The 19,973-nt window shown below is 48.6% G+C and overlaps 1 protein-coding gene across 1 annotated transcript; it reads left to right on the top strand.

Annotated features, from left to right (window-relative positions):
- Positions 1 to 370: 370 nt before the first annotated feature.
- Positions 371 to 18,596, top strand: ccn1l1 (cellular communication network factor 1, like 1). Its single transcript, XM_085965862.1, has 5 exons — positions 371 to 888; positions 7,042 to 7,255; positions 8,224 to 8,589; positions 11,181 to 11,383; positions 12,949 to 18,596. The coding sequence occupies exons 1-5, from the start codon at positions 841 to 843 to the stop codon at positions 13,249 to 13,251; spliced, it is 1,134 nt and encodes a 377-aa protein (XP_085821988.1). The 5' UTR covers positions 371 to 840; the 3' UTR covers positions 13,252 to 18,596.
- The last annotated feature ends 1,377 nt before the right edge of the window (positions 18,597 to 19,973 follow it).

Raw genomic sequence — 19,973 nt, 5'->3', positions numbered from 1 at the left:
AAATGAGGTACATTTACACCGAGATTCACAAATGGTGGGCTTTGCATCTTACAAGGAGCGGTTCGTTTTTTTAAAGGATAATAAATGAAGAAATTTAAGTAGCAAGTTTGTTTTAATAATATGCTTTACTGAAAGTTAAATAAATAGAACTGTTTTGGAGAAATCGGTTTGTTAAAGTTTCTGTTCTCTCTCTCTCTTGATGATGATGGTTGTGGGGGGGGGGGGGGGGGTTGGTGTCGGTCTGTTCGCTTTTACTTGGCTGGGTTTCCACGGCGGAAGGTGTTTGGCTCTGGCGCCGGGGATCTGTGCTCCGAGAGCGGCCAGGCGGTGACGCGGGGGCCGTGGGAGGGGAGAAAGGGAGGGAGGAGGGAATTAGACCAGCGTCCCTGGCTATAAAAACAAGCGACATCTCACAGCGGCTGAATGAACTGCGACCCGCGGTGTTCAGCGTTTTGACACCGCCTAGAGAAAGACAAGAACATCAGTGAGAGAGCAGCACTTGGTGAAGGGAAGGAAACCACAATAACAGGAGCGAGAAAGTCAGTGCTAGATCTCGACTGGTGCGCACTTTAACTCCCAAAACAAACAGGGAAAGTTTATTTTCCTCCTCTCCCCCCCTCCCCACTGTTCTTTAGCAACAAGGTGGATCTGGCGCTGCTGAAACTTACCTGAAATTAACCCGACCACCTGGAGCTGGGTGACAAGTTGTGACGACTTCTGTTTTGCACAAGGATCTTTTGTTTTGTTTTAAAGTTTTTTTTCCCCCCCAAACAAAGTAATTAGAAAACAGGGAAGGAATCTTTATTTTTTTGACCAGGTTTTTTTTGGGGGGTAAAGGGGATGGAAGCATTCGTGTATCTGGTCATCCTGCTCTGCACTGTGGCTGGGGTAAGTGCTGTTCACTTCTTCCGACAAATTATTACAAAGTCTTTGTGTATGTGTGTGTGTGTGTATATATCGTCTCAATTCTGCTGTAAATGCGCCTGATCGTCACTAAGAGTCCAGATCCTGTGATCAGTGTGTGAGAGAGAGAGACAGGGACAGATTGCTAAATGCATCCAACCTGCCAGCTGATTTTAAACATTCTTTGCAGTATTCCGCGCAGGTTCTGTGTTAAAACAATCCGCCTCCCAGGCGTTCCTCACAAACCCTGTTAAGTTTATTATCTTAAATGTTGGCATTATTACCATTGAAGGATTTGTTTAAAGTAAACTGCAATTTTACAATTTTAATGTAGCGGGGGTGGAGAAGTTTGTCTTTATTACGGTGCCCTTGCCTGGCCTCAGTTGGCAGCACTCTCTCACCTCGCAGTCAGAAGGTTGTGGATTCAAGTCCCACTCCAGACACTTGAGCACACAATCCAGGCTGACACTCCAGTGCAGTGCTGAGGGAGTGCTGCACTGTCGGAGGTGCCGTCTTTCGGATGAGACATTAAACCGAGGCCCTGCCTGTCCTCTCAGGTGGATGTAAAAGATTCCATGGCACTAAGAGCAGGGGAGTTCTCCCCGGTGTCCTGACCAATATTTATCCCTCAACCAACATCACTAAAACAGACCACCTGGTCATGATCACATTGCTGATTGTGAGAGCTTGTTGTGCTCAAACTGGCTGCTGTGTTTTCCCACCTTTATAGCAGTGACTGCACTTCCAAAGTACTTCATTGGCTGTAAAGTGTCTTGGGCCATCCTGAGGCTGTGAAGGGCGCTATAGAAATGCAAGTCTTATTTTTACCAGGGAGAATGAAAAGCCGGGAAAATGTTGGCAATGGGACATTGTCCTGTGTTTCCTTTGCCCTTTCTGTCACACATTGCACCGGGATTCGTCTCATCTCCTCGTGAGCTGGGTGAACAACTGAAAGTCAGTCGCAGTTTGATGAAGGTGCGGCCCCTTTAATTTGGGTAGCAATTCCCCTCCCCTTGACCGCCCCTCCTCGGCTGCCTCATTTGTATGGGTTGTGGGAGCCAGTGAAACCTTCCCATTGTATAGGATTACCCAGCCAATTAACAACAACAACTTGAATTTATATATCAGTTTTAACGTAGTGGTTATCAAACAAACTCTGACACCGAACCACTTAAGGAGATATTAGGACAGGTTACCAAAAGGTTTTAAGGAGTGATTTAAAGGAGAGGGGAGGGGGGGAGAGGTTTAGGGAGGGAATTCCAGAGTTTGGGGCCCAGACAGCTGAAGGCACGGCCGCCAGTGGTGGAGAGATGAAAGTCGCAGTTATGGTCATGGAAGGAGCGTTCACGTCACAGCCTGTCAGGTTGTTAATCAGCCTGTGAATCCCTCCACTACTTCACACTATTCTCCAAGGGACGAGTGCGAAGAGAGGGGAAAAACAACCCAGGCCTCAGTAGACCCTGGGCCGCTGCACTCCGATTCTAAATTCCTAGGATACTGGGAGTCCCCGTCACTGACGTACATTCATGAGGCCAAGCTGCTGACTGAATGGCACTGTTTAGAAGCCTGAGCGTGGGCCCCACGCTGCTTCTTAATCATCACAAACCAAACCACAAAGGCCGCTTCTCATGTTGGTAAACTTCACACTCGGCTCAAATTGCAGGGGCGGGGGTGGGGAATGGGCAGAGTCAACTCTTAAAGGGACCACGTCTCGATCTCAGCCTTGGGAACCACACCAGGAAACTAATGTCATTAACCCCTTGATTCCTTGGGTGGAAATGTCAGTTCTGTTTTTTTTTTAAAGGGGCACTGCTGTCCTTGAGCAGGTCAGGAGTTTCCATCTGCGTTAAGTGAATGTGTAATTTGCCTCAAATTGTTGTGCTTTGAGAACATTATAATGTTCTTTGCCTGCAGCATCTTTGAGAATCGCAGCCGTTAACTCGGGGTTAACAGTCCCTCCTTTTGCGGTCCTGTCCTCACATCGCACTCTACTCTTGCTGTGTAAATAAACGGCAAACAGCCCTCGAAGAGTTAAATGCACCAGTTCCAGAGTGCAGCCTCCAGTGACCCAGTTAAGAATCTCTACCATCTCAAAACATGCCTGCTCCTGCAGCCTCAGCCTGATGCCATGTAAACAAGAATACAACATATCCGTGTCTTATCAGAAGCTGCAAATCCAGGTTACAAACAGGAGTCAAACACGGATCAGCAACGGCGTGAAATGGAGGAATCGGCATCTGAGCTCAAAATGTACTGAGTTTTCACACTGAGGGGAGGAAAAAAAAGAACTTGCATTTATATAGCGCCCTTTCTCGACCTCAGGACGTTTCACACCCAGTACTTTGGAAGTGTAGTCACTGTTGTAGGGAGATGAGGTGCACAGCAAGGTCCCACCAACAGCAATGAGATAATGACAATATAATCTTTGTTGAGGGATGTAGGTTTTGGGATAAATATCCTCCTCCGAGGGCAGACAGGGGCCTCCATTTAACAGCCCATCTGAAAGGCGGCACCTCTGACAGTGCAGCACTCCCTTCGTACTGCACAGGATTGTCAGCCCAGGATTGTGTGCTCAAGTCTCTGGAGTGGGGCTTGAACCCCCGACCTTCTGACGGCGAGAGTGCTGCCCACTGAGCCACGGCTGACACCCGAGGAAAACCTATTTTTTTTCACCAGTTCTTCTTGGCTGCCACTGGTAAGGAGCAGCAGGTTGTTTTGGTGATGGTGCCAAATCACGATACCCCACGCGCGCACGCTGGCCTTGATGTCACAGATAGTCTGCGCTCGCACTTCCCCCCCCCCGCCCCACCCCACCCCCACCCCCCCCCCCCACCCCACCCCCACCTTTTGCAGCTGGTTTTACAAGGAGACGAGCGGCACGACTTAAAGATAGATTCAGGAGAGACGCTCCCTTAGCTTCTGGCGGGGAAAGGGGGGGCGGGTGGTGTACCTCGGTTCCCAACGGGCACTGCCAGGGGCATTGTGTGGGGAATCCTGCCATCTGACACAGAAAGGAGGAGACATTCAGCCCGACACTCTGGGCCAGGCTGAAGCTCTGGTCCTACAGGTGAAAGGTTAGTGTGTCAGCTGACTACACCAAAAGCAATTAACGCTTTCAACAACACCCTTTCCTATTGGTTCCATTAGCCGGCTACTTGTTCAGTTCCGGAGTGGGTTGGGTTTAACAAAAAAACACACGTTAAATTGAAGTTTTAAAAAATCAGAAATAGGGCAAAGGGAAAGAGAGAGTTGGAAGTGACAGTGCAAGCGAAATTGAAGTACTTAAAATTGAGTTCATGGTGTTTCTTTTGATGGTGATGAATCTATACCCGAGGATTTAGTGTATTCTGTTAATAATATAGCATTGGTGTTTGATTCAGCGTCACAGTCTGTCAGCAGATGTTTAAAAATACAGTCAGGCACTGGAGAGAATAGTTATTTGCCTGGACCTGTCAGGGTTAAAAGTCTGCAGGCAATTTCATAACAGAAAATTCTTGCTGAAGTGTAATTGCAAATCCTAGTAATGAAGTGTGCTGGAGGTCATTGGGTTTGGCACGTCTGACAGGTCTATTTCGAGCTGCGCTGAGTCATGTCTCTGAATGGACAGTCCCATCAAACAACACGAGGACCTTGCAAGGGTGGAGGGGCTGGGCAGGGACATGATCTGCCATGGTTGTTGTCTCACTGCTTCACCCCCCCCCCCCCCCCCTGTGCAATAAGCATTTCCTGGTGCAGGAGTAAACTCCACAGCTGAGAGGAGACCTTGGGGGCGGGGGGGATCTGACGACACCCACTTCAGTGAAAGAAGTGATGATTAGATAGCCCTCTTGGGTGGACGTAAAAGATCCCATGGCATTATTTCGAAGAAGAGCAGGGGAGTTTTAACTGGTGTCCTGGCCAATATTTATCCCTCAACCAAGATCAATTAAAAAAAACATATTATCGGGTCATTTATCTCATTGCTGTTTGTGACATCTTACTGTGGGATGGGATCTTTTATTACATCTAACGGAGATGGAGACAGGCTCTCGGTTTAACGTCTCATCTGAAAGACGGCTTAACAATGGGCTACTGCACTGTCGAGGCACAGAAATACAAGCACATTAACAAAGCCTTCACACTGAAGCCCAGCGAGTGCTTGCTTAGATGTCACTAGGTAGCTCTTTAATCATGGCTGAGTGTACGGTACTCAGCTGAGCATCCCCACTGGCAGCTGGCTGAATAGGACCCCCCATCTCCCGTGCCCCCCATCTCCCGTGCCCCCCATCTCCCGTGCCCCCCATCTCCCGTGCCCCCCATCTCCCGTGCCCCCTATCAACCGTGAACCCTCATCTGCAGACCGGTCTGGCTCGGGAAGCAGGGTGCTGTTCAGATAAAGAACCATAAATTGATTTACAATCTTCGATGGCTTTGGTGAAAAGCAACTGCTTCTTCCCTGTGGTGGGAACTCCCTGTTCGAGTTCTAAGTGACCGTGCTGTGTTTGAGGCAGGGATGGTGGTGAATATTTTTGTTTCGCACCTTTAATTCCTCTGTCAGTATAACTGGCTTGTTCAGTAATGGTGTGCTAAAGAATTTCAAATGTGTCATCATACTGCACTCACTCTAACTGCAGGTCTCCATTCAATACAATATGTCCAAACAATAATTCTTCAAGAGACAGGAATAGTATTTGAATACATTATTGCACATTGCACATGCGTGCACACACATATGCACATATACATGCAAATACACATGTACATACATACACACACATACATACACACTCGCGCGCACACACACACACGTAAACGCACATGTACACGTGCGCACACACATGTAAACACATGTGCACATACACACACATGCATATATAAAAGCATCGCTGCTGGACAGGATCATTGGGAGATCAGGTGCTGAAGATAGTTTGCACATTCTGCAATGTGTCTGATTTACCTTCTATTAATTTAAATTACAATATGAGGCACACTGTCCACCGCACCTGATATTCTAACAGGCCTGTCGGTGCGCAATCCTGTGTCCGAAGCACAGACATGGAAAATTACCCCACCCTTCTCCCATAGATGCAGATTACTCTGTATATTATTGATGCGCTATCAATTCTAATAAAAGGCTAGGCAGAGTTCAGAACAACAGGCTTTTATTAACTACTGAATTGCACTTCAGACAGATCAGGACTATGCCTCTAGTGGACGACCGAATGCCAGGAGCTGCCATGCGGCCGCTCTTATACTCGGTAGCCCAGGGGCGGAGTCAGCTGAGGCATAGTCAGGCACAACAGTGAAACAAGAGTGAACGACAACAACAACAACAACAACAGTGAACACAGTGAACTACAGTGGTTTACCACAATTATATACTAAAATTATTTTTTTTTTATATATATATATATATTACACTGTCTGTATATTATACTATCTGTTTTATATTATACATTACCCAGTATTTATATACATTCTGTTTTATATATAGATACATTGCTCAGTATATTATACACTGACTGTTTTATCGCACATTATTCACTATTTCCTATACTGATCTGAACCTCACTGGGGTGTCCATTATTGTATAGGGTAGATTGTCCCTGTCCTTGCCCTAGTGAGAAACCACGAACCCCTCGATTAGATCCCAGTCTGTAACTCACTGCCAGTTATCCCTTATTCTATATATAAACCCCCGAACCCCTCGATTAGATCCCAGTCTGTAATTCACTGCCAGTTATCCCTTATTCTATATATAAACCCCCGAACCCCTCGATTAGATTCTAGCCTGTAACTCCCTCCTGGATATCCATTATTCTATATATAAACACCTGAACCCCTCGATTAGATCCCAGTCTGTAACTCACTCCCAGGTATGATGAATTGAATGAATAAAAGGAGTACGGTTCGCAGCCAGACTCAGTCCAGCGTGGTGCTGAGATTTTCAGTAGCGCCGGGTGTTTAATGCCAGGGTTTGGTTTGCCCACATTTCTGTTCTGATCAAACTTTGCCGCTAATCTGCGATGTGCGGTACAACACTCAGTAACCTTCCCATCTGATTCCCTACAATCACCAAGACCACAAGCAGACCACATGCAGCGGGCAGGGGCTGAGTGCCTGCAGAAGCCTGATTGGTGTTTGTCCTGCCCAACCCAGGTGGAGAGCAGCTGTGGACCAGAGTGTCGCTGCCCCGATGCCCCTCCAACCTGTGCCCCGGGCAACAGCTTGATGATGGACGGCTGCAACTGCTGCAAAGTGTGTGCTCGGCAGTTCAACCAGGATTGCAGCACCATGGAACCCTGCGACCACATCAAGGGCCTCGAGTGTAGCTTCGGCTCCAGTGACGTCGCCACGCGGGGCATCTGCCGAGGTAAGTCAAGCGTTTAACAACATAAAATGAGGCAGGATGTTGAGCGGGAAGAGCCATCTTGTTGTTCACTGGTGATGGTATTAACGAGTGGCATCAACCCGATGTCCCAAGGAAAAGTGATCATCAATAACCTCGTGGTTACTAGTAACCCATAGTAACCCTCGTGGTTACTAGTAACCCATAGTAACCCTCGTGGTTACTAGTAACCCATAGTAACCCTCGTGGTTACTAGTAACCCATAGTAACCCTCGTGGTTACTAGTAACCCTCGTGGTTACTAGTAACCCATAGTAACCCTCGTGGTTACTAGTAACCCATAGTAACCCCGTGATTATTAGTAACATCTAGTAACCGTCAGGCCCGCATCCTGGGGTCCGGTTACCTGGCAGTACTGACAGAGGTCGGAGAACTTCAGGGACCGGATGCCATCGCACCATCGCAATGCACAGCACAGAAGGAGGCCGTTCGGCCCAGCCTGTCTGTGCCGGCCCTTTGCTAAAGTAATCCAAAGCTAATCCCACTGCTCTGCGCTCTCCAAGTAGCCCCGTATCTTCCTCTGTTTCAAATGTTTATCTACACCTGGCAACATGCAAGGCCTTCAAGGGTAGGGGCGATGGAGAAAGAATCTGACTGGAAGTGGGGAAATAAACTCAACTAAGACTTAGAACCTTAGAATCATAGAATGATACAGCACAGAAAGAGGCCATTCGGCCCATCGTTCCCGTGCCGGCTCTTTGAAAGAGCTCTCCAATTAGTCCCACTCCCCTGCTCGTTCCCTATAGCCCTGCAAACTTTTTCCCTTTTGAAAGTTACTATTGAATCTGCTTCCACCACCCTTTCAGGCAGTGCATTCCAGATCACAACAACTCGATGGCTTTTCCAAACTTTTCCTGAAGATCTTTGTGTTTAGAAGTTTCTGTTGCGTGTTGAATATTCCACATGGGTAAAAAAAGTTTTTTGATGTTCTAGCCAAGTCTGAAGGGAGGCCTTGTGAGTTTGGTGGGAGTATCTACCAGAACGGAGAGAACTTTCAACCCAACTGCAAGCATCAGTGTACCTGTATCGATGGCGTGGTGGGCTGTATGCCCCTCTGTCCCCAGGAGTTCTCTCTACCAACCATGGACTGCCCCAAGCCTCGTCTGGTCAAGGTACCGGGCCAGTGCTGCGAGGAGTGGGCCTGCGACACCAACCATATTGGCGAAGACTCTGGCGATAGCACCGAGGATGCAGACGACTCGATGAGTTATGAAGAGATCGGAGAGCATCCGGATGCAGAACTGCTATCCAGCAATGAGCTGACTGACCTCGTCAGAGGAGGCCTAAAGGTAGAACCAGGTAGGCCAGCACTCACTCATTCCGAAGTCCGGTCCATTCCTTCCGACTGCCCCTTCAACAGAGGAATCTGCAGCTCCGAGATTGCTTTATTTACTGGCCGGTGTGGGACTAGGCCGTACACACCAGGAAAGTCCCCAGCTTCGAGCTTTGGGCCTGTGCTGTGCTAGCTGGTCTCAGCTGGGGAAAAGTGTAGGATGCTACAATGGACCTAACTGCCCCTGGGCTAGGGGAGGTAGTGTGTGTGTCTGTGTGTGTGTGTGCGTGTGTGCGTGTGTGCGCGTGTGCGTGCGCGTGCGCGTGTGTGTGTGCGCGCGCGCTACGGACAGGCGTGGCCTTGCTGAACCTCATGGTCAAATAACCTGTTGGCACTCGCCTTTTGGGCTTGCACATGAAGAGTGGTCATTTAAAAGAGGTACATGGAAGGCCTCCAGTGCCTGTGGAACTGTATCCCAGTGGCAGTCACTGCCTTCAGGAAAGGAAGGAGGGAAAACATAAAGGCGCTAGCTCACCTCAGAGTCAAGACCGAGTATAGTCTTCAGGTGAAGTGGGATTAGAGGGCGAGGGATCATTGGACCAAGGCGCGCAGACATACTTCAGTCCTCATTTCATAACATACATTCTGTCTTTATTTTTATATTTCCATTATAAATCCCTATGTCTACGTTTACAATGGAAACTGGCTATGTAAACCTGTCACACTGTAAGGGTGTGACAGGTTTGTCACAGGAACGTACAACAGGAAAGTGTGTGCAGATGTAAGGGGCGCGAAATTCGGTTACGTCTCGTTTGGAGGCGGTAACTGAATTAGCGCCGGACATTTAGCGCCCTGCGCAGAAGTACCACCCCGGCCGCTAAATTCGGCTTACCGCCCCGGAGAGGAAGTAAAGCGTTATCTCGGGCACTCCACTTCCGGTCGGGGGCGCTAAGGGTGATAACACTACGCAGTCACTCTGCGTAGCGCTGACACGTTTCACCGCCCCTCCCCTTCCGTTAAAGCGGAGGGACGTTGTGAGCTCTGCAGGGCCTCGGATGGCCACACTACGCCACCAGGGCGGTGTGGTGCCGCGGCCGCAGCGATGGTGGCCACAGACCACGCTAGGGTCCGCCATGAGGGGCCGACCTGGAGGTTGGCCAAAAGAAGAAAATGGCGGTGTGGGTCGCAACCACACCTCCCCTTTAAATACCGCCCCGTGCACGGAGGTCGGCCTGGTTCGCAACCCGCGAGGTTGGCGCTGATATCGCCCGCGGCAGCCTCGCGGAGTGCAGCCGAATTTCTGCAGTGGGGTGCTAAGGGGTCATGTCGCTCGGTGATGACTTAATTGCTGGCGGCGCAGCGGCCTGGTGCGCTATCAGCGGGGCACAGCGCTATTGGCTAGTGCCTCAGCAGCGCCCCGCCGAAAATCTCAGGAGGTGCGATTAACACCTTTGCGCCCCGTTAGCGCCCCCGGAGGCATTAACTGCAGGTGCAAAGGAGCCGAATTTCACCCCCAAGATTTTTAATGGCCCAGAAATTCGGGTCGGAGGCTTCCCGCGGGTGCAAGCCCCCGACCTGCACTTACCTAGTGTGCCGGCCGTTGAGCTGTGGGCCCGCGTGGAATTCCGATCCGGGGCCTGGTCCAGCTGCCGGCGCGCAGTGCTTGCGTATCCCAGGGGCGCAGTTAGTTCGATGCGTCCCCTGGGATCACGTGGGCCATGGGGAGCCAATCGGAGCAGGGAATGCTCCATTCATAAGTCTGACAGGAAGAGCTGTCAAAACTTATAAATACTATGGCCCCAAAACATCACTAAATCTTCAAATACATTTTTTTTTGAATCACATTTTTTAAATAAACTATAAATTACATGAAATAACTATTTTAAACAATAATTTAAATTTGAGGAAAATAATTTTATTTTCTAACGGGGCTAAAAATAAACTTCCCTTTCATTAAAGTATTTAAAAATAATAAACCTGTGGAAAAAATGTTTTAATTTTAATTAATTCACCACTTACCTTGTTAAAAGCAGGCCTTACACCTGCTTTTTAAAAGTGTAACTTCTGCAGACTTACCCTCCCGGGAAAATCTGTAAAAAAAAACGAAGTTCGATGCGCACGCGCTGCCTCTCCCGCGCACGTGTTCGACTTCTGAACCACTGCTTTCAGGGGAACGGAAGTGCCGGTTTCCCGCGCATGCGCAGTGCATGCAGGAAACCGGCACTTCCATTGGGCTTACGGGTGAGTACCCCATGCGTACTCACCCGTGGAGACCCGAATTTCTGGGCCAATATATTCTGTAAATTTGAACTGGTTGTATCTTTGCTCATTCCCCTAAATATAACCCACAACTATTGTATCTGGACTCTGTGGGATTGAATTTGCACGGGGAATTGATGGCTCTAACTTTGACAGAAGATCCACAGAAACCCTGGAGAAATGGCATAAATACCGCTGATTCCCTTTCTCCACGGTTTCCGCGGAGATACAGCGGAGAGTCAGGGGACTCCTCCTGTAGAAATTTGACCCCGAATATTCGTGTGTACCTGTCGGTTACTGCCCACCGCGTCAGGGAAGGAGAGCATGTTCTTGATGAGGACTTTGTTTCTCTCTGCAGGTTGGAGAGCGCAGGCCCACAATCGTAACTCCGACAGGTCAAAGTGCCTGGTTCAGACCACCAACTGGTCGCAGTGCTCCAAGACCTGCGGCACCGGCATCTCCACCAGAGTGACCAGCGACAACCCCCAGTGCAAACTGATGAAAGAGACCCGACTCTGCCAGCTCCGTCCCTGCGACCTGCCACTCAACACCAACCTCAAGGTAAGGGGCTGCTCGTCACAGCGTGTTGTACAAACGATTGACCGCTATCTGACAGAAACTGTCAACTCTCCTAAACTGGGCCACAACAGAAAGAAAGAACTTGCATTTATACAGCGCATTTCTTGACCTCGGGGCATCCCAAAGCTTTTACAGCCAATTCAGTCATTTTTGAAGTGCAGTCACTGCTGTAACGTAGGAAACGTGGCAGCCAATTTGTTAGTTTTCTTTGTAAATGGATGGTACAATTTCCTAACATCGCCCATCTCCTCCCCTGCCTCAGCTCATCTGCTGCTGAAACCCTCATCCATGTCTTTGTTACTTCTAGACTTGATTATTCTAGCTCTCACAAACAGCAATGAGATAATGACCAGATAATCTGTTTTCGTGATGTTGGTTGAGGGATAAATATTGGCCCAGGACACCGGGGAGAACTCCCCTGCTCTTCTTTGAAATAGTGCCATGGGATTTTGACATCCATCTGAGAGAGCCTCGGTTTAATGACTCATCCAAAAAATGGCACCTCTGACAGTGCAGCACGCCCTCAGTACTGCACTGAAGTGTCAGCCTAGATTTTGAACCAAGAACCTTCTGACTCAGAGACGAGAGTCCTACCAACTGAGCCACAGCTGACATCTGGGTGGTCTGGATTGTTTTGACGTTGTGGATATCGAATGGTAGGATTATTTGGTTCCAGTCCTGTAATGGTCCAAATCGTCTAAGAACGTGCAAGATGGCGGGCCTGGACTTGGCCTTGCCTAGGTTGTTGCGATGTGGGGACAAGGTCACAGTTAGTTTTCTTTGTAAATGGATGGTACAATTTCCTAACGTCTCCTCCCTTGCCTCAGCTCATCCGCTGCTGAAACCCTCGTCCATGTCTTTGTTACTTCTAGCCTTGACTATTCCAGAGCTCTCCTGGCCAGCCTCCACCTTGCAGCCTCCATAATTTTGAGCTCATCCAAATCTCTGCTGCCCATATCCTAACTCGCACCAAATCCCGTTCACCCATCACCCCTGTGCTCGCTGACCTACATTGGCTCCCGGTCCGGCAGCGCCTCAATTTAAAAATTCTCATCCTTGAGTTCAAACCCCTCCATGGCCTCGCCCCTCCCTATCTCTGTAACCTCCTCCAGCCCTGCAACCCTCCGAGATCTTGGCGCTTCTCCAATTCTGGCCTCTTGACCATCCCTGGTTTTCATCGCTCCACCATCGGCGGCCATGCATTCAGCCGCCTGGGCCCTAAGCTCTGGAATTCCCTCCCTGAACCTCTCCACCTCTTCGCCTCTATTTCCTCCTTTAAGACGCTGCTTAAAACCTATCTCTTTGATCAAGCTTTTGGTCACCTGTCTTAATATCTCCTTATGTGTCTTGGGGTCGATAAAGGCGTTATATAAATGCAAGTTGTTGTTGATATGCACGGCCGACCGGTGAGGCTCCCCTCGCCCAGTCCTGGTAAGGCACATTGATAAGATCGGTCGTGTGGTGGTGGGACGTGGGGGTTGTGAGTTGGTCCGCCATGGTTAATCCTGAGAGGGTCCTATCAAGTCATTCTCTTTCCTCGTTCACAGAAGGGCAAGAAGTGCTTCCGAATGAAGAAGGCCAAGGAGCCCGTGCGATTCACCTATGCCGGATGCACCAGCGTGCGGAGGTACAAGCCCCGCTGGTGCGGCTCCTGCACAGACGGGCGCTGCTGCACCCCGTCGCAGACCCGCACCATCCACGTGCGCTTCCGCTGCGAGGACGGCGAGACCTTCTCCAAGAGCATGATGTGGACCAACAAGTGCCGGTGCCACTACAACTGCCCGTACCAGAACGAGATCTCCTACCCTTACTACATGCTGCACAACGACATTCACAAGTTCTCCGAGTAAGCACGGCGAAGAGGAAAATAAAACTTCTGCATTGTCAAGACTGGCGGCCATTTGCTGTGCCCACTAGTCCACTTTGCTGCCTATTGACGTCTACACTGGCAGCCATACCAGTCCAGTTCACTGACCTACTTAACCAACCGTAAAGGCTAGACTGATGGCCATCTGCTCTCGTGGTGCATTTGAACTTTGAACTTCAGGGCTGGCGATGCTATTTGTCATGCCCGTCAACCTTGATTTCCAGTGGTCCGTGTGCAGCACACCTCTCGTAGCTCTTCGGGCCTCCTCCTTAGAGGGTCTGTTGCTCCATTAAGCCAACACGTCGTTGCCTTGGAAACCGGCTGGCCATTAAACGTGAAGACTTCATCGATTGGAAAGGATCCGAGGAAAAGTGAGAACTTCCCAGTTGCTTCAATGAACGGGACTGGCTGTTGAGATATGCACCTCTGAAAATTAAGTTTTTTTTTAAAAAAGGGACAAAGAACACAGACAGACTCCATCTAGCCAGCAAGCACTAGCCTTTAAGCTTCAGTTGAATAGGTTGGTTTGCGACTAAAATCTCTTCTAAACCAGTTTTCAGGCTCGGTTTAGAACAGATTGAATTAACTGTAACAAAAAAAAATTCACATTGACATTTTTTTCCTAATCTAATTTAATCAGAGTTAATGTGGTTGTATATAAAGTTGCAGATGGATTTTTAATGTTATTTAAGGTCATTGGACATAGTTTCTTTTCAAAGTTGAAAATGGGATTGGGACATCTATCCAGTAGATATCTGAATGTAACACAGACAAAGTAAGGAGTTCTTATTTCTGAATTGTGGCTGGTTTCTGTTTCTCCTACGGTACTGTCTGAAAACCACTCAAAAAAAATACCTGAGAAGGTGGCCATCCGCCAAGGAGGCTTAAGCTGTCCGCCTGCTGGAAGACCTATGATGGCCGACTTCAAGGAGGCTTGTTATAGCAGTCTCTCAGGAAGCTTAAGATGGCCACCTCTCAGGAAGCTTAAGATGGTTGACTCCACGGAGCCTTATTTAAAGCTTTATTTTTAACTTTACACTGAGACATCAACTTCTTCTGAAACTGTGTCCAGCGCCACCGACAACTTCTGGTAGATTCTGAGACATTCTGCCATGGCACTTCTGAGTGAGTTGATGACTACTGCATCAGATGGAGAATCAGGGTCTGACTGGTTTCCCATTAAAGAAGTGGAGCACTGTATTCTGCTATCAACGATTGGCAAGAGTTACGTGTTAATGAAGGAGAGGGTGAAGTGCAAGGCAACCAGACCCCATGTTCCAGCACCTTGACTAATCTCTTTTTTTTTAAGAGATTTCCTTGAATATTTTATTTATTGATCGTCCTACTTTTAGGGTCTCTTCCCCTGCCTCATGCCACACAGTACTCACCAGGCAAGGAGGTCAGGCACCGGCGTACTTCCAGTCACGGCTGTAATCAAAGCCCCAATTTTAACCCAACCCAGCTGGCGAACGGGCTGGGTTCAGGTCAAATGCCTGTTTTACTCCCTGCCTGATTTTACGCTGCGTTGAGCTCAATGGATTCAAACGCAACCCGTTTCCACCGAGCGGGTCATCTTAGAATGGGGGGGCTCAGGTGTTGGGAGGGTCAGGAGATCAAGCCACGTTGATTTATCCTCTCAAAGCCTTTCCCTAGCCTAAGTTCCAATGTTTAGCTTGTTAGGAATATGCACCAATATGTGACAACACTGTGGTACACCAGCATACTGCGTACCCTAATGGACTGCCCATACCTTAGAAACTCCTTTTATAATGTGGAGGTCAATCACCTTAAGACACACCGAGGCAGCAGTACGCCCTGTGGTGATCACTCGCCCGGTAACTTTGTGGCTGTCCGTAATTTTGAGACTTTCCCTTTTTTTTGCCCCTCAGTTTCGCCCCGCCCCGCCATTGCCAATCTGTTACATGAAGGCTGTTAAAAGGATTCGATAGGTTAGATACAAAGAAGCTTATTTCCCCTGGTGGGGGAATCAAGAACAAGGGGGCACAGCCTTAAAATTAGAGCTAGGCTGTTCAGGAGTGAAATCAGGAAGCACCTTTTCACCCAAAAGGTAGTGGAAATCTGGAACTCTGCCTCCCAAAAATGCTGTGGAAGCTGGGGGTCAATTGGAGCTTTCAAGACTGAGATAGACAGAGTTTTGATGGGTAAGGATATCAAGGGTTATGGGGCAATGGCGGGAAAATGGAGTTGGGGTACAGATCAGCCCTGATCTCATTGAATGGCGGAGCAGGCTCGAGGGGCTTGAATGGCCTCCTCTTGTTCCTAAGACCATTGTCTCATTTGTAGAGATGGAAGAGCCAGAGGCTGCATGGAAAGTGTTTGGCAAATGTTTACTTTAGATTGGCGTCTCCGACATTTCCACGGGGCGAGGGATGGGAAGGTGCATTTTGCACAAGCTGTTTTATGTCTGTAAACAAAAGGGGAACCGGTTTGCCAAATGCTTTGTTCGTGAGGTCAGCGCTCCATAGCAACAAAAAAAATAAACTAGTGTCTATATTATTTGAATTTTGGGAGGTGCTCGGTCATTTCAGCCCAGTCCTTCCAAATTCCTAAAGGCAGCCCAGGTTCAGAAGGTGAGACCCAGAAGCTTAACAATGGGTCATTTCATTAGAGAAGGTCTTAACTTTGGGCCAGTGAACTCCAGCACAAGGAAGCTAAGCAGCCCGTCAGAAAGCAGAGACCAACGCTGGTCCTGCTGTCATGAGGAGACTGTTATAAACAACATCAGGCCGTTAAATTACAGCAACACCATGTTCTCCATCTGTTGTGGCAGTAGAGATTAACTCTTGAATGTGCACTGTGCAACGTGAGATGTGAATATTTTAGTAACGGGCAGCTATCGCCTGTGCACTGAGGTGGACCTTCCTACAGTAACTCTATTTAATTTGTACTCTTATTTCCACCCCCCTCCCCCCACCCCCTGCCCTTAAAACAAACTTCACTGCGGTGGAGTGATCTGAACTGAACATGCTTCGTTTTCGAAGCGCGATGAGACAACTGTAGCGGGTCGTGTGTAGTAAATATTCTGTGTGTATATTTAAAGACTTTTTTTTGTTCTGTATGTGTTTAATATATTTCTCGGTGTCTGCCAGTATTACTGTAATGTGGAGCTGTGGCTGTGTTTTTATCCGACCTATGTGATCAGTTAGAATAGATTTTTGTGACAACTGGCGCTCGCGTGCCAGTCTATAACGTTGTTAAGAGAGACTTAGAGGAGAACAGCCTTGCCAGGTTAAAACATAACCTTGGTGTGCTTGGGTTTCATAAGAATAAGAATCATAACGGCACAGAAGGAGGCCATTCGGCCCATTGAGTCCATGCCGGCTCTCTGTAGAGCAATCCAGTCAGTCCCATTCCCCCGCTCTATCCCCGTAGCCCTGCAAGTTTATTTCCCTCAAGTGGCTAGCCTACCCTTGAAAACATTGAGTGTGTCCGCTTGCACCACTTCCGTCGGCAGCGAATTCCAGGTCCTCCCCACTCGCTGCGTTTGTCCAGGTGGTAGGGTCTAGAGGTCAAGATTGTTCAACTGAAGTGAGAAGCTGGCCAAATTAGGAGCAATCCCATCTGCCAATGGACTGAATGAGGGTCACACACCATCCTGTCACCTCTAAGACCACCCTAGGCTGATGGGATAAAGGTCTCTCTCTGCCAGTTGTAAGGCTATTCGATGTAAAAGAAAGTAGAACAGATGCCAGTGCTTGTGGAACCATTGAATGCAATTGTCCGAAATTTGGCATTGAATTATCAGTCTCGCAGAGGGCTACAGGAGGTGGTGTTCTGAGGCCGGGGCTAAGCCAGCAGCTCTCCACACACCTCTTTCATGGCCCCTTTTACAGAACGCCAGCCCCGCCATCGAAGGGAGACCTGCCAACTGCACCACTGAATGGAAACAAACCTGGTTTTAAATGGGTGGAGCAGGCTCGAGGGGCTGAATGGCCTGCTCCTGTTCCTATGTTCCTGTGTATGTAGACTCACTAAAATGGGATGAGGAGCCAGTGGCAGCGATGTAAACTCCGGGAGCTGACATACGGATGTTGGTCTCCTCTGACCTGGGCTAAGATGGTAAATGTAAGAGTGGCGATAGTCTGTCCATTAGACTGGCTACACTAGGCTTTACCTGAGAGAATTTCTTCCCTCCCCACCCCCACCCTCCACTCCCCCTCCCCCATCTGCTATTAACAGGTTGGGAGAATCCCAGGTGACGAATTCTTAGAAAGGAATTTTCCACCCTGCAGTCATCCATACAATTAGGAATATCCAAACAACGACACACTGGAAGCCCCTCACTCTTTACTTTATCAGGACTCAGTTCTGTAATGAACTGAACATTCTGCAAGTGCGAAGAAAGTAATTGGCCCTTCCGAGAACAGGTATTAATTGCACTATGAACACACCGGGGCCCCAGCATGGAGCACAGACTGGTGAACCGGGTGTGGGGGTCAGTATATCTGAATCGGGAACGCCGTGGATTGGACGTGCTGACCTTTGCGCCCAATTCACTCATCTGTGTTCCTGTTGAGCAAGACTCCGTTGGGAATGGAGCCTCCCAATGTTAGGGGCTCATCTATTCCAATGGGTCGTGCTCAGTCTCTCTCTCGCCCTGTAATAGCGCCCTTATTTCAGTAGCCATGCTAGAGGCCCACCCTGCAGAGGTCTATAAATTCTGGAACATTTTGAAGCCCATTGTATCCCCAGCCTGGATCTGCTTTTCAATCAAAAGGCAAAATCCAACTGATTGCTCCAGTGTGGCAGTGAGGGGTAACCAGTAGGCTAAGGCACCCGAACGTGGAAATCAGATCCAATAGTTACGCTCCTGAAGCAAGAGGCGGAGCGTGGCTGGGCCGGTGGGTGCACGAGCAAACCGGGGGAAAACTGCAATCAACGTGCAGACAGAAACCAAACCAAACCACACCCCACCCCACCCCACCACTCCCAAATACACCTCTTGGGGTTGAGTGCAAAGTGCCTGAGGCAAGTGTTCTGTCCGTAGTTATACTAACAATTGTGACAACCCACCGCACACTCTAGGTCTGAATTCTACAGGTACACAAGGGATGAAGAAGCTCGCTCCCTCCATCCCAACCCTATTCTTCTGCCTTTGACGTACTAGTAATGAATGTAGCCACATTCTGACTCCCTGGGTTGTGCCTGCAGTGTTTTACTGCTCTCTTGTTAATATCTGATTTCGATATAAGTTTGCAGATGAATAGTGTTGTATATACTGATGTTTTGCACATATTGTAATTAGAATGATGTCTTTATAGAAACATAAATACTTAATTTCTTAATAAATATTTTAAACATTTTATAATAAAAGATGAATCTTGTGTTTTTTTTCTCCATTCTTTTTCCTTCACCTGTTGTGATTTGTTATTCTTATTGCAGTTTTTTTTTTTTAAAACCTTGCCTAGGACACACACTTCCTGTTTACAAATGTTACTTCCTGTTGTCACAATTTTTGGTCACGCTTTCGTGCCAACATTTACCGTTGTAAAGTGCTACCTCAATATTTTCCATTCAAGTTGCTATGCCAACTGTCACAGTGTAGTTGTGGGTTCTGGCCACCAGGCAGTGCTACGGAGCGACTTTCTGAAGCCTCAGCCCCAACTCCATCATCAATGCATGGTGGGCAATTTACTAGTAAAAATCAGCAAGTAGCCTGTGACCAAAGTACACAGGTATCTGGGACTGAGGGAGCTGTAGGCACATTTAGAAGAGATGGATCTGGTTGAGCAGACTGGTGCCGACATGAGGAGTTGTGGTTGTCCGGGGTGGGCTGGGAGAGGGCCGTTCTGGCAGGCACTGGAATGGTGTGGATATACAGTATGGTGACGGTCACGCTGTCTATCCACGACAGGGAGAAGAGCCGGCACTGGCATGGGGAATACATGGAGGTACAAAACGACAGGGGTGGTACTGGCAGTGAGGGATGTAGCTGCTCAGTGGGGTGAGGGTGTCACCATTGTGTTGGCCTTCGCTCAATGGCAGCAATCGCACCCCAGTATGCATAAGGTAAGGCTACCGATCCCATCTAGAAGCCATTACCACCTTGTTAACTCTAGTTAACCCAGCATAAACTTATCTCCTCTGCTCCTATTTCCTTAATTTGCAATATGACCCTCGCTTCACTTTATCCATACCATTAAATACTTAAGCTTCTTTGACCTTACCTCATAGCTCATCCCCGTTACACTCGGGTCAGTCCTGTTGCTCCTCTCTTCTATATCCTTTTATTATATGACAGTCTGACTCGAATTGAGCACAAGGCTCCAAAGGCCAGCTGATGTTAAAGCTTCACCATGACCTCTGACCCTCGAATGTTCTGTCTGCCTCAATGGCAGTGGGCCCTCGGGCGGGAAGGGACTTTCACCCACTGGTTGGTTGATCCTGGGCCTTTTACAGCACCACCGGCGAGCTTCCCTCAGGTGGTGAGGCAGCGAATGGCTGTGATGGCAGAAACGTGGGAGCCAGAGGTCCCGGCGCGGCGGGCGGGGGGGCTGGAATTCAGAAAGATTTGCCAATTTAACCGCAATGGATTAGCTCTGCCAATGTATAGGACCGCCTAATCCAGCTTTTTAACATTTTAAATCCTCCTTCCTGAGGCCCTTCGCAAATGCCAAACAATATGAACGCACCCAGTATCGCTCGGCCCCAAAATAATTACGTGCTTCCCTCATACAGGACATA

This window comes from Somniosus microcephalus, chromosome 23 (assembly GCF_052327205.1).
Source record: "Somniosus microcephalus isolate GS21.2 chromosome 23, FLI_Smic_1.0, whole genome shotgun sequence".
Taxonomy (NCBI): domain Eukaryota; kingdom Metazoa; phylum Chordata; class Chondrichthyes; order Squaliformes; family Somniosidae; genus Somniosus; species Somniosus microcephalus.
The sequence above is the reverse complement of the archived record's forward strand: the minus strand, read 5'-3'. Positions and strand labels throughout refer to the sequence as shown.

Coding starts and splice junctions, on each gene's coding strand:
- ccn1l1 (XM_085965862.1), top strand. CDS start 841: ATGGAAGCATTCGTGTATCTGGTCATCCTGCTCTGCACTGTGGCTGGG. Junction 889..7,041: donor TGCTCTGCACTGTGGCTGGG/GTAAGTGCTGTT, acceptor TGCCCAACCCAG/GTGGAGAGCAGCTGTGGACC. Junction 8,590..11,180: donor AGGCCTAAAGGTAGAACCAG/GTAGGCCAGCAC, acceptor TTCTCTCTGCAG/GTTGGAGAGCGCAGGCCCAC.